Here is a 20,489-nt window from a genome sequence, read left to right on the forward strand (position 1 = left end):
AAGTGCTTGATCGACTTTTTTGAAAAAAACTGTTGATAATCGCTTTAGAGTGATTTGTGCATAAAAAACAGTAAATATATCATTGTTAAAGAAGAAAAAGCATATGTATACATACTTTGAAATAGGATACCATTTTAGGCCGCTAACTTCACGCCGCTAGGCCGCTAGGCCGCTAGGCCGCTGAAGTGCTTGATCGACTTATTTGAAAAAAAAGTTGAAAAACGCTTCAGAGTGATAATTTGTGCAAAACAAACAGTAAATATATCATTTTTTAAGAAGAACAGGCATGTTTACATGCTTTGAAATAGCTGACTGCTAGAACGACTTTTTTGAAAAAAATAATGTTGATTATCGCTTCAGGCCGGGAATCGAACCCGGGTCGCCTTGGTTGATCACTGAAATAAGTGGACAACATAGACAACTGTCTATATGATATTCAAACAAGCTTAATTCAAGCGTACACATGCTCACCTTCCGATGCACCAGTTTATTACATCTGTATAAATGATAAATATGTCATATGCATGGTTATTTTTATATTTTCTACGTTTAAAGGTTTTACAATAATTTTAGAGAGATGAGTCATCGTGACACTTAAGACGTCAGAAGAACTACTTTTTTGAACCTCGTGACGTAACAAAGTTTAGGAATAAGCAACTAAATACGGTCAATAGACAAAACGATATCTAAAACGATTACTCTTTCTCCACCTAGTAAAAGCAGGTCAATATCCACAAGAAGTTATAGCAGGGTAAAATGAATCTACGTAAACACAAATGTTGATGGAACTTGAGAGTTCACTTATTTATTTTCCTGATCACGACACACTTAATAGCTGTTTTTACTGCCTGGTGGGTTTCGCTTACGTGCTTTCGAAATCAGGAAAATGCGAACAATCTGAAATGTCACACAATAGAATGTTAAGTTTGGCCCTCAACATCTCATCAATGTTGAGAATCAAAACCAGAACAGCAGGAATTTAGATCAATTCTACTTGTACACAACCGTGGTATTAGATTGTCCATAAAGTAAATACGTATGTAAGAAAAAGGGAAGTAAACCTGTTTTATTTTACATATATACGTGTTATCTCAAACGTTTAAATTTATTCTAAAAATAACCTAACTGAGTTAAATCAGCAATGTGCCATTATTTGTTATATAAATGTAATTTTTGTATTTGGTTTATATTCAATACAAAAGTTAGAAAAGTTCAAACTTGAAACATGTAGAAATGTAAACAATTGATGAATTATGTAATGTCAAGTTAAGTAGCACCATTAAGTATAATATATCAAACTATTTTATGAAACTATTGGTAAAAATACACCTTGACACAAAGCTGCATTTAAGATTTAGGTTCGCCTATGATAACTTCCTGTTTTGAAACTACTTGATTTTAAAATGACACCAAAAAGGAATTTTGCTGTTCAGTTGATGTGTTTTTGTTTTTTGTTCTTTGGTAAGTCCTTATGATTACATATTTTATCGTCTTATTTTCGAAATATTTTACAAGCCTTGAGCTTTATCTGTTTAAGGGCCTTCCACAGTGAACAAGTGGGTGGGGTAGGCCAAGATTGAAATCTTTCAAAAGTTCATGTTATATTTAGTTTTGTGAAACAATATTTTCAAGAGTAAAACAAACATCCCCTGCAACAAACTTTGGTGTAAGCAAATTTAACGAAAACGGTTTTAATCAAGTTTGAGGTGTAGAAGCATTTAGGGTCCGGTTAGAAAAGTGAGTATTCATTCGGACAGTGTAATTGGCTATATATATTTAAATGCTGCTATTTGACATGTTCCAATATGCTACATTTCATTAGTAATGTCATTATCTCATTGATTTTTTTGTTTTAATCAAACTTAAAAAAGAGAATTTAAAGTCTGGTACAGGTCAGGGACTATTTTTTCTGTACGAATAATTCGCCCACTCTGCGAAGTCATTGTTTAATGGTGTTTTTATGATGTTGATGATGATGTTGAAGACGATGATGATGATGATGATGATGATGACACGAGTGTGTGTGTGTGTGTGTGTGTGTGTGCGTGCGTGCGTGCGTGCGTGCGTGCGTGTGTGTGTGTGTGTGTGGCTAAAACTGAAAAAAATGTTATTGACTCCCGCGTCGTCTATTAAGTTACGAATTGACAATGAATGAGGAGAACAATTTTAATACTATATCTTTTTGTGATTTTGTCATAGCCTTGGCTTATCGATGCAAAGTACTCATTTTTATAACCGTTGCCTTGTTATTAAATGTGTCGGTGTGGGAAATGTATTGATCAAGCCTAATGTATGTAAGGCAACTTGCTAAAACGCTTCCTTGGTAACAATGTTACGACCTGAGGCTAAACTATTACAACATATCTGTTTATCTGTTATTGCAGTTGGCAGAACACAATCTGACAATTGCTTTACCTTTGGACACAATCACTACAATTCTACAATGTGCAGTAAGTACACATAGTAAGAAATACTAATCAAAATGGAAAAGCAAAAAAAAAGTTTAATGGGCCGATTGTTAAGGACTTTATTAAAGTTAACAATGTAATTAACGACATCGTTGTTAAATTTAAACGTTAAATATTTGATGATGTGCTCTCATTTTAAAACATGAACAAGTATTGATGAAAAAGTTGTCTCAAACAGTGTTAGAAAAACAGCAGATTAGTAAACCTACAGAGCAGAAACTATTTAAAAATTATCAACGTTGATATAAAAACGCTGTTAACTTTAACAAAGTTTTAAACAAGCGGCCGTTTTTCAATTATACCACTGCTTGACAAAAATGACTTTCTACTGATATCGTACCAATTAATTAGTGACTGTCTGTCATGTGTTAAATTGTAACACATATTTTTACTGTTGTATGATGATGGCACCCACTGCAGATCATGACTGGCCATACGTTATTTAAATTTTAAATTACAAATCGCTGATATATTTCCTTAAAATGCTTTACAATTGTCAATATATTTGTACAGATGTATGCATATCTCCTATCGGGAAGACATAAATATTTTGATTGATTCATTGATTGAGGATATGAAAAAAAAGAAAAAAAAGAAAGACCAAAAGGAAAAGTAACACGTAACATTTATTTTCAGAATAAAATCCTATGCATCAGTATTTTTCTCTTAAATTAATATGTATTAAACCGAAAGATGTAACGTCAAAAAGTCAGGCTAATTCGACGACCGTGACAAATAATTTAACTCTGTTAAAATTCGCATATTTTGTTATTCTCAGCTATATGCATTTCATATAAATTCAGTCATTAAAAACATGCGCTTCTTCCCGTGTATTTGAAATAATTTTAAACGACCTTTTATGTATTCATTTTTTTGATGGACATTTCCCATAAAAACCGAAAATGACGGGAAACATGCGATGGAAGATACATAAAACGATGTAAAAACCCCAAAATAGCATTTTTTGTTAAAAATCAAGTCTCTTTCCTCCGCAGATATCATATGACATCATAAACAAAACCTTCCGGTAAACAAACAAAATGGATGCAATTAAACATAAAGATAAAATTGCTGACGTTGATTATTTGCCATGATGTGTTTTATTTCGATTGTTTAACTTTTAGACCTTTAAATTCTAGTAGAATAGAAACTGGGCGGTGTCTAGGTCAACCTGTATGGAGGCTATTCGTTGCCAAAAGTCCAGACGTGTGTGTGTGTATTTTAAGTTTATAACATTGATGATTTACCAATGTACATTTTACAAACGCCAACTCATCGGTTGTATGTTTACATTTCACACTAAACATTTTCATTGTGCCGATTGCAGTTTTATTCTCGTTGCATCTATTCAACAGAAGGTTCAGTCGTGTTTATAGAGTCGTTTATGGTAAACACTTGTAATTCTGTGAAAGTCACATGCCGATTCTTACGTTGCGGTTTGTAGAAGACAGATTTCAGTTCGTAGTTCTACAAAGTACATTGTATGGTGGTGACTTTTCATTCGCAGTTGAACATGTTTACGCCTTAACCATGTCTTAACTCCTCCTTACGTCTTTCGGAAATTTCCGCTATCATTCGGCTCTATTTAAACCAGCTATGGATACTTTGGACCATGGACATTGCGAACGTTATTATGGACATTACAAATCATCTATATTATGACACTATGGACTATGATTTGGAAACAGGATGGATTATAAATTATTTCATGTCGAATAAAATAATATATGATATTACAACATGTTTTTGTCTATATAATAGTAATAAATACGCACATATGACATGAAATGAGATGTATGCAAAATGATACTTGACTCAAACACAACAAAATGTAAGTCATTAGCATTAAATTATACTTCAAGAATGAAAAGTCCCATTGTCTTATTTTTCTTTTAAAGCTGCACTCGCACAGATTGACCGTGTTGACAACCATTTTTATTTTTTGTTTTGGAATGAGCCAATTTTTGCGTAAATGTCTGGATACCAGTGGTATAAGACTGCTGACAAAAGATCAGATACAATTTTTCAGTTTTACGTTCGCAAATTGATGTTTTATGGCTAAAAGTGATACTACAGTAACGTTTTAAGAAAAATGAAAAATGTCGGTAGTTTTCCAAACAATTTAGATCTGTTTTATTGTGAGTAATCTTATTATTTGTATAGAAAGCATTGCTGCCAAAATTAGCCGAGTCTGGGACAAAAAAAAGGTTGTCAAAACTGTCAATCTGTGAGAGTGCAACTTTAAATTACTATAAACACTATTTTAAATTCTACCATTAGAGGACACTTTCTTGCCTTTTTGCAATGTTTAAGATTGCAAGTAATATTAGATAATTTAAAATTTACGAAGAAAAAAATCTAAATTTTCATTAAGTTGAAATTATTCACTAAGATACCCCAGAGGTTAATTACCTGGTAGCTGGTACTGTATGGATAAAATACACTAAGATTACAACTTCATATAACTCGTACATTATACTGTAACGAATATTATTTTATAAGTAATTAATAAAGTATTTTAATGATGAAGTCAATTTATTGCCAATAAACAATTATTACTTGCTGCTACCTTTTATACCCCACCCACACTCAACAGTCAGGGCTTTTTTTCACATTTATATGAAGCGGCCCTAGCCATTTTGGAGGGGAAAAATCGCGCGTTTGTTTTTTTAATCTAAGACTCACGATTTCTATTTTTTCATGTTCTTGAAATCCCCCACTTGATTGTTATGGTTCACAGTGGCAGATCCCGTAATTCATAAATGGGGGACACAAGTGGGTTGGAGGGCTCCACATGGATATTTTGTTTCAATGATGTATTGAAATTACACGTTTACACCATACATGCTTATTAAGATAGTAAATTCATAACATCAGACAAAACTAGGTGGATATCATTATGATGTCCATCAAAAGTTTCGTGGGTTTGCTGGAGCAGGTTTCGAACAGGGACTTGCGTTAGAGGGGCGTTACTTAGGGGCACAACTTTTTGGACATGATCCCTCGAGTGGGCATGACATTAATATGTTTAAAATGTTGGAAGTGGGGTTTAGGGGTACTCCCCCTAGAATATTTTAAATATTTTTAGTCTGAATTGGTGCATTATGGCGTAATTAAGTACTTTTTTCTGAGAAATATTGACAAAAAAATTACCCTTTAAGTTTACTTGCGGGCCAACTGGGGGGGGCACAGGCCCTACAGCTCCCCTCCCCCCACTGAACGACCCGCCCATGGTCCACTTGTAAATAGAATAAATGAACAACTTTTGCTTGCTTGGGTATATAAGTAAAAAAAAAACTGACAGTGGCTGTATAAATCTGGGTCCGTGAGCCCAGCTCAGATACACCCAACTGCAATTGACTAAATAATATGGTGATTTATAACCCATTTAGGAACATTGTTCGTCAAAATAAAATAAAAGATGAAGTTAATTTTAGCTTTTATTGTGAATTAAAGAGAGCGTACTCGGACTTACAACCGGGAATTTACAGGAAGAATGCGAAGATGTTATCTCCCTTGCTTGATTCGACGGAAATAAACGAAAGAAAATCCAATTCGTTAGCTCCGCCCATTCACCTTCGTTTCTTTCGGTGACATTTACCATATAAGGTATAGGCGAAATCGTCTGGACATTTGGCAACGAATAGCCTCCATAAACCTTTGGTACAATACTTTGTAGGCTATGCCACATCCAATAGGTTGAAATGTGCAGTGTATACTAATACAAGAATTTCGTGCTTTGGTCCTGTGCTTTCTGAGGATCATTTCACAAATCTTATGGACGTTGAAAATTAAGAATAACACTATATGTATATCATTGATATGTTTCATTTTGCATTGTGTCATTAAATTTTGTATTTAACATTTATATGTAATGAAGACGCAAAAGAGAATTGAATATATTATCTATTTCTATATGCATGGAAATAAAGAAAAGTTTGACATTGTGTAGTGCGGAAGATAGAATAGGAGTGAAGGAATAGAGCGGAAACGGTGGAGAACCCGAGTGACTTATTGGTAACGTGCATGGCAAAAAATGTAAACAAAAGGTCTCGATTCAGGAAGGCTTTTTAAAGATAACTTTCTTAATACTCGGAGATTTTTTTATCACATAAAGACCATAATCCCCGCAATAAAGAGCCTTTTCCGCGGTTATATAGAACTTTCTCTAAAATCTGAAAATTTCGGCAAAGTACACGGCTCCTGACATATATATTACTAAAATTGGGTATGTCGTAAGCAATTCACACGATAATCATATTTTCTGCAAGTTTAATGCATTTTGTAGGTTCCAGAAACTATGGGTTTATTTCTAATATTATAGTCATTTCAACGGGGAAATTGAGCAAAAACAAAATTGATAAAGTGCACGGACATTTTGGGTTTGATAAAGTACACGATCGTACCTTCAGTGCATATCCTTATTATTTCACAGACGGGTGCTAAAATGCAACTCGTAATTGAACGTTGATGTCTGTTCGAAGCAGACGCATTGTAATGGAGTAACAGTAAAAGAATAAACGCGTTTTAACATTCAGACTGACGGAGTCATGTATCAATGAAAAATGTGTTATTACAATAAAATCCATTCTTGTATTTCAACAATATACTCACAGTGAATATAAAAAAGGCTTTTAATTTGTTGTGAAGTGTGTCCAGCGTGTCTTTCGTTTGTACATTCCATTACATTTTCGCATGTATTTATGATACCTGACATACCGTATAATAACATATAATTGCTTTATAACTCTGTATTTTGTCAATGTTCTGATTAGCAGTGTGATTGTACTTTTGAATGACCTCGAAGTCAGAGATTGACACTGTTAGCTGATTGGATAGACGTATACTTTTGTGATATTTGTTTTATTTCAGAAAATAGAGACTCCATATGTATGCCAAGAGTGCTGACATTAAAAAAATCCTGCACATGTTTTAAAAGAACAGATTTTGTATAGTTTATGTTCATTACTCTGCGAATAAAATATCTAAAATCTTACCTGTTAAATGAGCGCTTGTTAAATGAGCGCGGGAAGTAAAACAACTCCCGCAACAGCGATGATTTTGAGTTTGGGCAAAATGCCTTTTTTCTCTTGTTTGTTTTTTGAATATCAGTCTCCATTTCTGAAATCAAACACATGCTACAATACTATACTACTATACAATCAGCCTAGAGTGTCAATCTCTAATTTCGAAGTCATAATAAAGTGCAACCGCTATATGCTATTTAGAAAATTGACAAAATGCAACGTTATTTCGCAATTATCTGTACTAGCTGTACATGTATGTCACGTATGATAAATGAGCAAATGTAATGGAATGAACAAACGAAATGCACGTGAAAAACCTTCACAATAAATTAAAAGCCTTTTATATATCCATTGCGATTATTATGTTGAAAAACACGACTGGATTTTACTCTAATGACACACTTTTCATTTTAAAAAATAGCCCATCAGTGTCCGTGTCCATTCTTTTATTGCCAGAGACGAACGTTCCATCAGTTTTACAGATTAAAAAAGGCATTTAAGAACCCGTCAGTGAAATAATAAGGTTATGCATTGAAGGTTTGAAACCTTGAAAATGCATAAAAATTGCTGAAAGTATGATTATCGTGTGAATTACTTAAGGCTAACCCGAATATTAGTAGTATATTTGTCAGGAGCCGTGAACTTTGTCGAAACTTTAAACTCGCAAGTTCTATATAACTATGGAAAGTGCTCTTTATTGCGGGTTTTATGGTCTTTATATGACAAAAAATCTTCCAGTATTAAGAAAGTTATCTTTAAAAAACCTACCTGAATAATAGTTAATAATGGTGTACTTTGTTATGACGTCATTTGTGTGGCGTCAAATTTAGTATTCGAAAGGCGCAGAGCATGATCGTATTTGTTTAAAAGTAGAATTTTTTTTGTAGAGATATCATCATGAAATTTCTTTCAGAAATCTTATTTAATTAAAATACCAAATAAAACAATAAAAAAACAGTACGCGTAAGGACAAAACTCGCGCGATAAAGCTCATTTCATAATCGATTTCTAGGATTTGAAATACACCAAAATAGTTCCTTAAAGTTACCTTGTATCTACAAGTGTATTTGAATGACTTGCAGATTTTAGTAAAAATACATGAACACGCTTACAATAGAAGAATATGTTCATGAAGATTGTGTTTGTTACAGAAAATACAATAAGAAAATGTTTAAACATCTTTTTATGTTGAAGAAATTATGAAAGTGATTATAGTGAAATAATAAAAAAAAATGGAGAAGAAAAGGGAAATAAATGAAAAAATAAATTTGGCCTTCGTATGTAGCATCGTATGTGTGTATAATATATTATGACTCTTTACTCTGTAGGTACGTATATTGTTGCATTTTCAAATCCTTATACATAGATGTCTTAAGTGTAAATTTCAATGTTGTATATTAAAACTTTTGGTAGATTGCTCTGGGTTGGACATACCACATATTACAGACGGCAACTATACCGACCACACCTGGCACAGTGTAACCTACGTTTGCGATGATGGATACATTATGAATGGAAATGCAACACTGTTTTGTGAAAAGTCAACGAGTAGTCAACAATGGCAAGTCAACCTACCAAGCTGCGTGTCAGGTAAGAACTTGACTTACGATAACTTGTAAGTTTTGAATCTAGTTGTGGAGATCGTATTGACTGCACCAAAGCATTAAATAGTTGTGTGGACAAATCCGCTAGATTATCAGATTGACGGTCCACAAAAGGCACAACTGGGAATGCCATGACGGTTCGGTGACTTTATACCGATATTCTCATTTATAAAAAGTTAACCGAAGTATTTATGTAAGACGTTTTATTTAACAAAACATGGTGAAGCTGAAACTATTTCCTTGTTAACGTTTACCCTTTTTTGAAAGGTAAAAAATCTAATTCATGAATACCCACTTTAAGGTTTCTTTTTGTTTGCCACCAAAACACGGATATATTGAAAGCTTACCTGGCTAATATCCCCCAATAGTATTATTTTTCAATACCTTTTAAATGATAATTTCAGTTTCAATAATTTTCTCGCAGCTGGATTTCAAATCCACAAGATACCTTTTTACTTTCAAGTTACCTTAACAGTGTTGTAAGTCTCGTCCGTACTGTTATATTTTTTTACTTTTCCTTTAATGCATTGGAGTGTATTTTTATACTGCATTTCTCATCTTCGCCGTTCATATTACTCGAACAAATTAACTCCTGGTTGACTTAGGAACTTAGGTTGAAGTTTTTAGGCACATTATGTCCGGTTAAAGTTAAAGGCAAGTCGAGATGTCCACTTATTACATCTATACCCTTTATTCAATTGATTTAATACTCCACACAGTTGGCCATAGCACTTTTAGGTTACATAACTATAAATTAACCAAAAAAGTAAATAATGGCCTTTGATTGACTTTTTTTATTTGCTTTTAACAGTCACATTTTCATATTTCTAACCAAAGTGAAACCTGTTTATAAGAATGACGTACGCCGTTTATAATTTTTGTAAGGTTTGATATATGGTGACCAAACTTGGTAATTCGGAAGAGTTTATGGAGACCTTTCATGGGATTGCGTTTGAGGCCCCTAGGGCAAGGTCAAGGCCACTATGACTAAACATAAAAAATGATTGGTACTAAATAATTTTAGTAAGGGTTGACATATTGCAACCAATCTTTGCATATAGGTAGAGTTGATAGGAACCTTTCATTGGATTGTATTTCGGGTTTCGAGAATCATGGTTTAGGTCAAGGTCACCGTTACTAAAAACAGATAAAAGGTAAGTACTGAATACCCTTAGTTAGGATCGACATATTGTGACCAAACTTGGTATATAGGAAGAGTTTATGAAGACATTTTTTTGGATTGAGTTTTGGACGCCTGAAATAGAAAAAAAAACGGCGTATACTAAATAACTTTTGTAATGGTTGACATATTACGACCAAACTTGGTATATAGGAAAAGTCTTTGAAGACCTTTCATCGGAATGTGTTTGGGGCCGCTAGGGTCAAGGTCAAGCTCCCTGTAACTGAAAATAGATACCGTTTGGTTCTGAATAACTAAGTTATGAAAAGAATAGTTAATCTGATAAAAGCACAATTAAAAGTATCATTTTAATAAGATTTAATTCCAAATTAAAGGCTTTATTTAACTGTTAAATGACATATCCTTGGATTTAACAGTAAGTGCCAAAGTTTTGTAATACCAGTATACACATGTACGGGATGAGGTGCAATACCTACGGATTTTACAATCAACAATGAACAGTAATACACTTGCACCGACACTAAAAGCACCAACAACGGAATCACCAACAAATACACCACCAACAAAAGCATTAACAAATCAGGTTTGTTATCTGAAAGAAAGCATAACTTAAAAATAATAATTTGTACAGTTCATGATGATAGGATTCAATAAAAAATGTTAGAATTTTCGTTCAAACACAACACCTGCAACGGGTTTGATTTGTTATATTTATTTAGAATACAGCCTACACTTTCAGCCAATGAAATTGCAGATGGGCAATTATTCAGTACTATCTTTAAAAAAATAAACATTCGCGGGTTTTTAAATGTCCCCACTCGCCATAAACCATACAATTGGGCGTTGATGATTTTATATATCTGTTTACCAAATTTCATTTTGGAGTTGTTGAATTATTTTCAAGCGAATAAAATTCAATGTAATGATACTGGGAGACCAGGTGTTCGAGATTTCGGAATCACAGAGAATATGAGAAATTAACCAACTCTAATTTCTTGTGATCATAAAAAAGTCTAGAATACAACAACTTTTGTTTTATGATAAGCTTCATGTATTACGAGATCCTACAGACAACAATAATCGTGAATTCTTTGCGATTCGCTAATAAACTGTATCGTCTGCATACGACAGGAGACACATTCTTAAGTTCACATATATTGAAACCAGAATTACTAAGACAATTAAATAGTAGACATATACATAAAAAACACGAGAAAATCATTCTGAAATATCGAAAAAAGGTATGTGACATGTTTTCACCCCGACGTACTCTGGTATGACTATTAAATACGTTAATCTGTGTATAAGGCACATGTATTATGCTTGCTGGTTTAAATATTAAACCTTGAAAAAAGGTTTGGTCCTTCAAACTCACTTTTTGAAATGTGGAAGGTACCTTAACCTATTAACTGCTTAAAATAACTGCTTTTCATGCAATTATTTATTTAAAATGAAACGCTGTCGTTACCAACCCTTTATTGTATATTTTTGGATTTTTGTTTTCTTTTTTATGCTTATTTTTTTTGGAATGTCCTGATGGCAACCCATTTATGAATAAATTTATTTAATTAATTTACATATTAACACTTATTATAAACATGCAATCAATCATAAACAAATAAACGGAATTATATTATATTTGACCCCCGAACAGGTAAGCATTCAATCAGTAACTTATATCAATATGCTTCTGTCTTCTTTCAGCTTGTAAATGCAGTAAGCTATTTGACATAGAATAGTGTTGATCGTTTTTTTGTAATCAGTGTATATTGGATTGAATTTGTGTGGAAGTACCGTTAAATCAATCGCAGCGTTATATAACTGAAGATACATGTATAGCATTTTCTTTCTGCAATAATCAGCATTCCGTCTGTTTAACAACATACAATATCTTGAAAAATGACGTAGCCAGAGATCTTGCCATTCCATCTCGTGTCATATTTCCATGTCAACAACATAAAAGAACATTTAAAGGCATCTCAACAAAAAAGTATATGCTTACTATACACATTGGTGACGGTTTGCTTACACGCTTCAGCCATTGCTAAATCAAAAAATATTTTGTTCCACATAAACTGTATTATGCATTAGCAAACTATTCCTTGTGAATTCTGGAAGGTTAGTCGTAAACATTTTTTTCTGGCCAATTGGTAAAACCAACCTTTACAGTCACCTCAACTTATTTGAATATGAACGAATGTAGCAATGATTTACTTATATTTGATGTTTTAAACACCATTATTAAAATACTGAATATTCTTATTGGAGTTTTCACTATGCAAATACCGTTTATTATTAAACACGTGAAATTTTAAAACATAAACAATTATTTCGTAATTTTGTTGTAATTCACAATATGCTCAAATTTCTTATTTAAAATATAAAAAAGGGCATGCAACACTGCTTTGCTCGACATTTCAAAAAGGAAATAATAAGAAAAACATAAAACGTTAATTTACTCCGACTCTATCCAGCTTGTAAATTTCCAATCAAGTGCAACATCTAAAGACTTTAAAGCATTCACGCAACAAAGATTCCGACAGAAGCCATAGGGATTTGTCTTTAACATGTCACATGGAACTAGTTACTGTAGAGGCGGGCTCATACACCCGAAAAGCATCCATACAAGTTCAGCATGCATTGGTTTCACTTCTACCGGCCAATTCGATCGTAACATTAAATTGCAACCGCAAGAATGGCGCAGTGAAAAGCGAAAATCTTTAAGATATGTAACTAAGTGTTCAAAGCAGCAGTTGTTAGTAATAATTGACTGTCTCTTCGATTCAAAATTGCATTGCCATGATACAATAAAAGCTTCAGTGACAATCATAATAGCCACAATAACCCAGTTAAAGACACAAAAACAAACATATAGTAAAAGAGAGACACACAACGAACGAAATAGAACGTACAGACCACACATGCATCGAATTATATTTGTTATAGTAGGTCCGGCTACAAACAGAAAAAAACTACTGGAATGCCTTCTTATGAACTTGACGTATATTATTTCACTTTAAAATAAACTTTCAGAAGTTAAAAGTTTTTATACAATAGCTTTTTATATCTGTTTTTCTGCCTTGGGGTGCCTTCTATAAAGTACATATCTGTGTAGTATTATCTCTACGTTATTATTTTAAAATATAACCCCAAACTCTAGCTTATTACCTCATCTTTTATTTAAAGAAGCTGTTATGTTACTCAAGTACTTCCCCATACATCTGTTACGTGAGCCGAGTGTACCTAGCGGCTGTTCACTATTTTATTAAACTTATATCAGAACTTACTTAAAAATGACAAAATATGAAACTATGTAATGATTTTCCTCCAACTTAAAAATGACAAAATATGAAACTATGTAATGATTTTTCTCCAGGTGACTTAACCTTTTGACTGGATACTTGTGATTTTAACTTCAAATAAATTATCACAAACTTATTATGAAAGACGGTTTGAATAAATTATTTTCCTTATGGCTTCTTGCCTTTGATTGACATTATTAACAATGACTCACAATCTTTCCATTTACCCAAGCCTACTGCTATGCAAATGATGAATTTGCAGGAAGCTTGGCTTTTTCGGATGAAACACTGAGTTGTTTATTTACTGTTTTTTAGTTGTGACCCTTTTAAAATTGAACACACCAATTATGCAATACCAGATATCCAAGCTTTCTCTGCATACACATAAAGGAAGGTTTACTTACTTTCTTTACTACTGCAAGCGCTCTAGCTCTACGTACGATCTAACTACGTCAAACAGGTAAGCAGGGCTTTCTCTGACAGATTGTTAAAGTTGCAACGTGCTATGACTCACAGGATAGCTGAGCTTTCCATCAATACCATAGAAAGTAAGGTTTAAATGAACTGAGTGTCGTATCTCTCAACGACAATCCGGTCCACTCGTCAGCTATTAACTAAACAAGACGTCAAAACTGAGCTTTTCAGTAAAGATTGTTAATATTTTCGATGAGCAACTACAATGTTCAAGTCGATTAACACCAAGTCTTTCTTGATGTTTACTCTTTGATAACAACATATAGAATGTCAATATGGTGTTTAAGCTTTTTCAGACGCGATCTCGGGCCTTGCCTTTTCGACGCGTGCTCCGATAAGATTGTTGAATGTACTGGAGTAGTGCTGGTGTGTCCTTGGTGTCCTTAAACGTGAAAATTTGATCAAAATAATATGGGACATTCACTGTCATAGTCATTTTGTTGAAACATGTATACCATTTAAGGATTAAAATTCGACATGTTAGAACAGCTATCGTAACCTAATTTTATACGACAATGAATGCACAGATAAAATAGTTCCTTATTTATATGTTTATTTTCTATATTTTCAAGGTCAAGTATATTATAAATTTGTAATATAACTGTATTACAACTAGAAAAATACAACTTGAGTTATGAAAAATTAACAATAACAAAAAAAACAACAAAAATATCGCCACCTACAAAGTTCTCATTATATCTCGCGATAATACCCGAAACTAGCGTTTGTTAAGTCACGAGTTTTCAAATTGGAGAGAAATTCCAGTCAATTTACTTGTTGAGCGTTTTTGAAGAATCAGTTGGTGTATGAATCATGTTGGAATACGGTGTTGGACAAATCAGCAAGTGCATTGTCATTTCTTTGGAAGTAAACATTCAATGACGATGAAACGTCTCTGTGAAAACGACAGTGGCGGTGGGTGGGGTAACGTGAACTTTCACGGAAGGAGAGCCAGAAGACGCGAAAAGCCTTAGTGTTGAACTGAGCTCTTTCTTCTCGACGTTGCTGGGTGCACTACAAAATGTTATTGTTCATTTTCTCGATGTCATGTTTTGTCAGATGCTTTATTTTTACCAAATGTCAATTCCAAATTCCGGAATAAGTCGTCATCATTGTAATTTAATATTTCTTCAACTCAAATCAAATTATCGTTGCTTATTTTGTTTTAACTGCTTTACTTCAGATTACAGTTTTGCATGTTGCCAATAATTTTACTACGATTTCATTGATGAAAATAGTACCGAAGTAAATATGCCCCGCCCATTAGTATTAATGCGCCCAATGACAGGACAGAAGTATCGAACAAACGCACGCGATTTCGATGGAAAATTCCATTGCACTTTATACAGATATAATGTGAAATTGATAAACAACAACCATTCAAGGAATGAAGTGTTAATGTAAATATCTTGTGTTAACACTCCTGATAAATCATTTAAGATAGTGACCATCTCGACTCTACATTAAATTAAATTTGATCCCACAAATACAAACATTTTCACTAAATAACGTTTACATTGAGTACAACAATGTTTAATTTTGAGATGAAATTAATCGGAAATGACATGAAAATAGATGGTCTGACCCATGTGACCATATATCAACAATAGCGGGTTGCAGTCGTCGCCTCTAAAATTAACAAGGTCCTGTTTCCAATATTTAACTAATTGTTGACATTATTTTTGTTATAAAAGCGTTTGTTCGTGGAATCTCGATAAGAATTAAAGTGTAAACTATGAACATCGCTTGTTTGAAATTGTCTCAGATAAATAAGAAACGAAAGTCGGGGAAAAGTTATTCGTTTAAAAGATTTCTTACGATAAGTAATAAACATTTAGCAGATGCTATTTGACGGTAATCACGTTTTAGACATATATAATATGTAAGCTATAGACAAATTCAAAATGAATGATTACATTAGCTATGGTGTTCATTTATTTCATATTAGATCTTTTAAGACAAATAAAATGGATAAGTTTTAAATGTTTAAGTAGTATCCAAACAGTTCTATAAAGAACTGCAGTAAAACAAATATTCATTTTTCTTTGTTTTTGGGTAAACCCAGTTCTTGTTGCATTGTTTCCGAAGTTTAAAAATAGCATATCCATGTATATACCTCATCTGTCAGTTTTTTTTTAATATGCCCGAAATTCAGAGCTGAAAGCTTTTTGGTACCATACTTCCCTCTGAAAATAACAACCAACACCAGTTGATATTATAGTATTTAACCTCGAAAAGTGTGTGCATGTTGACATGTTCAGACCCATTAGAGAGCTTGATAAGTAATCTTGCATCCAATTGTGTCAACATCGTAGCTGATTGTTACCGACACACACACTCCAATATTGTTGAATACGTATTTTGAAAGGGACTCGCTCATGTTATGTGAAATGCACTTTTATATGACAAAATAAAGAGCGGCAAATCATAAGGGTGGATAAAACTAAGATACTGTAATCTGGAACCGTATAACAAATCTTGATTTATGCTCAAATATTGTCTTTGAAGTCCACGATTTTGAATAGCGCTAGTAACGCTTTTCAATAAAAGGCTTTAATGTTGAGTAATCAATCCCTCGGGTTTCGGTTTTTAAGAGTATACTACTTATAATATTAGTGATATCCCGATGCATTTTCGTGAAAAAAGGGTTCAAAAGCATGAGGAAGTCCCTTTCAATAATTATGGCACTCAGAGTCACAAATCATTTGGAGAAGAGGTATGTTTAAGCACGGACATATTCTTTAAAACCATATCTCCGTGGCTTAAGATACATAATTAAAAACAATGAAGTTTCTAAATAAACAGCGTTAGGAAAGTCTAACAGATTGTCATTTAGACAATGTTAGTCATATTCATACTTCATTGTATTTAAAAGAAATTAAATGAAGCATTTGTGTCATTAAACACTGAAGAAATTATTTTTACTATGTCATCATATGTCAAATGGAAGGCAGACTTACACCACCAACTAAAAGTAAATTAGTTCCCCATTAGACCCGTTTTACCCCCTTTTTTAAATTTCAATAAAAAAAAACTTCAAGTATAAAAATAACACTTACACACAAATAACTGGTAATAGTTAGCCCATCACTCAGTATGTGGTCTAGCATATCGCTTTCTTGTTAGAACATCTCCTTGGTCGGCCATGATGGACTATTTTCTAAAAACCCGTATTATTTCCGATTTAAATTTTGTTGGATAATGGTCGTGCTGTTCCGACTGAGTCAGTCACGTGACCTTAAGTTATAACTCATTGATTAAGAGCTCAAAATACCTCTTCTGGTTTTAATAATAGCTGATTACAACCCAGCCTCGTTGAAAACGGCTTGAATGGCAACCGATGAACAATCAAGTTTTGATTTTAATAGAGGATAATTGTTTGTTTCAGTGTAAGTCGCAATTTATATATACACGGACCTAGGAAGCTCATCTACTAAGCACCTAATGGTACTTTTCGTGTTCACAAAGAGAACTTTATTGCGATCTTACACTGAAACTAACTGGTTTTCTTTTTATTATTTATCTTAAAAGCGCCAAATTGTATGCGAACAAAACGTCTTTCTCGGTAATGCCGTCGTTGATATTCTGTCTAAGCTGTGCTAGCGCTGGCATTTGAATTTGATTTCCAACCGGGATATATATCCCAAAAATGTTGTTTTTCTCACATACAATTTAACGCTTTATAACAAAAACAAAGCTGTTCTAAAGGATTTATATAAATATTTGACTGAATCTGTTTGTTTTTTCTAACAGTGAACTGTCATTTTATTTCGCTGATAAATCTCTATAAACCGGGGAGCTTACAATTAAATGATTATAAGTAATAGACAGAGAACATCGTTAATAAAATTCTGAAGGTACTTGACCACGTTCCTCCAAAAAAGAGAATGTCGGCCAATTCTAATGAAACCTAGTACAAACAATCGTCAAAGACTATACAAAGAAAATTGTTATATTATCAGTGCATGAAACGCAAATTGGTTTAAAACAACGGTAGCGTATGGTTGCCTTAAATGGTCGCAACTTGCGGTGACAAAATGGCCAGTCTGAGTAATTTTTGGCATACAAAAATTGCATAGAACATTTTTATAAGATAATGATAAGAACTTAGATTACACTATGAAGATGTTTTAAGTTCAATAGGGTAATTTCCAGGTTAATAATATGGCAGCAAATCTAATTAACTTCAAGCATCGGACATATACGCCTCGGTCCATATACACTTTCGGGGCTGACAGGCCGGTCCTTAAAATGTCGTTTGACCCTCAGTGGTGTGTAATGTTTCTTAAATGTTATTTAAATTATTGTAGTATTGTATAACAGTTTCATATTTAACGCATCAACAGCAACAACACCAACAGGGGCAACAACAACAACACCAACAACTACAACAACAACGCCACCACCAACAACACCACCGCCTGGATCAACAAATACAGAGCAGTTATCAACAACAAGCAGGGCGTGGAACGAATTATCTTTAGGCGCTTCGAAATCATTATCAACTACATCTGATAACCCGATTTCAACAAATGCTTCAGGTTAAGCTTTTTCATTTTCGTTTTCAAGCAATATTTCTAGTATTTGTTAGCAATAATACAATTAAACTCTTTGAAAAGCTATTACTTTTAACGTGGTTGTCTTATTTGCAGTATACTTGCAGTAGTTTAAAACATAAATACTGACAGAAATAAAAACGCATTTAGCACATTGACGCGATGTCACATCGTATCGTATTTTTTATTTCGATTTATCATTGTGATGACAGATGACAGTGGTATATATCATATATACAACCAGTGTAATTTTCAAAGTTTTCTCATCTCAGCGTCTAAGATTCATGTGGACTAATTCCAAACCCAATAACAATATTCTTGTTCATTTGAGGTAAACGTTGTCGATACGTCAGCGTAGCACCAAAATACATCATAATGTAGTGGATGGGTGGAAACGACCACGTAACTTAAGAGTTCGATTGTTTATTTGAGAAAGATGTCGAAGAAACCTAAAACATATAATAAAACATATAAAAGTATATGCTAATTATATTACTAATTAATACACAAAATACAATGACAATGGGCAGTGATCGGCATATATCAATCTAATCCATTAAACATTCTAAGACATATTAATAACAAATTTACCAGGCACGTCTAAATAATAATTACATAAATAGAACTACAATATTACTGCTCAAAGATAAGAGCGAGTATACTTATGTAATAAATTAATAAGACACAAATGTTATAGTCGATGACTTGCGTCGTTGACGATTCAGAGTAGAATGGTTGATTTATATATGTTAATAAGGGCGTGTGCAATGAAGCGGGAAAAGAAGAGAAGGGCATTATCAACCAGTCAATCACTCTCATAAACATAGATCAACTCGCATAACCAGTATTAACGCTCGGACATCGACGGACATTGACGGACAGTAACGCATTTAGGACAATGTCCGCGTAGCACAACACTAAACACGACGAGACAACAAATACAATACAAGACAATATACGATACGGAACCATACCAAACACACAAACGGATAAAATACGGAAATATGCACCTTGCTAAAGATAAAAAACTCCGTTTACAATGTGATCATACTTTGCAAAAACCGACGCAATACTGGCATAGCAAATGACCGACGACTGCGGAGTATGGAATGTGCCATTTTCATGCCCTTACATGCGTTTGTTTATTCATTGACTGTGTTTGATACTTAGGCCGACATAGATATAATTTCTTTTCTCTAAAACATTTTACTCTATGTCTTATGATTCTGATATTAATGTGGAGATCTTAACCATATCTATTGTCACATTTTAAAAGTGGTGCGTTTTCATGAACTGTGGTATACTTTAAAGGAGTAAAAATGATACTGTCTTGGCGTTTTGATCTTTACATGCTTGTAATTTTTCATTAATATTAACTTTACATTCATAGACAGTTCCAATAGTTCCACGACAACATCATTATCATCGACTGCATTGTCAAGCTTGAATTCAACCGACACAAGGAGCGTTGCAACACAGACCGAAAAACCACAATTTTCGAAAGGTAATCATTAATTTTCACATCAGATTCTATAATAAAATACACCACCACCACCACCACCACCACCACCATAATCATCATCATCATCATCATCATCATCATCATCATCATCATCATCATCATCATCATCATCATCATCATCATCATCACCACCACCACCACCACCACCACCACCACCACCATCATCATCATCATCATCATCATCATCACCATAAGTATCGTCGTTGTCGTCATCGTTGTCATCTTCACCATCATTATTATCATGAAGTTAAACATGTGACTTTTTTTAGATTAACAAAGGATTTTATATTTTCAAACCTTAGGTTAGAACAGACCTTTTTGAACATGCATTAATTTATTTCATACTCTTTCAGGTTCCTTTCCTACTTCGGGATCGGTTGGTATTGCTGTTGGCG

The 20,489-nt window shown here is 33.5% G+C and overlaps 1 protein-coding gene across 1 annotated transcript; it reads left to right on the top strand.

Moving 5' to 3' along the window:
- Positions 1-2,389: 2,389 nt before the first annotated feature.
- Positions 2,390-18,705, top strand: LOC128236886 (integumentary mucin C.1-like). The gene is made up of 3 exons (XM_052952014.1): positions 2,390-2,450; positions 8,909-9,085; positions 18,363-18,705. The coding sequence occupies exons 1-3, from the start codon at positions 2,444-2,446 to the stop codon at positions 18,560-18,562; spliced, it is 384 nt and encodes a 127-aa protein (XP_052807974.1). The 5' UTR covers positions 2,390-2,443; the 3' UTR covers positions 18,563-18,705.
- Positions 18,706-20,489: the final 1,784 nt, after the last annotated feature.

The sequence above is a fragment of the Mya arenaria genome, chromosome 6, assembly GCF_026914265.1.
Source record: "Mya arenaria isolate MELC-2E11 chromosome 6, ASM2691426v1".
Classification (NCBI taxonomy): Eukaryota; Metazoa; Mollusca; class Bivalvia; order Myida; family Myidae; genus Mya; species Mya arenaria.

Coding starts and splice junctions, on each gene's coding strand:
- LOC128236886 (XM_052952014.1), top strand. Junction 9,086..18,362: donor CCTACCAAGCTGCGTGTCAG/GTAAGAACTTGA, acceptor ACGCATCAACAG/CAACAACACCAACAGGGGCA.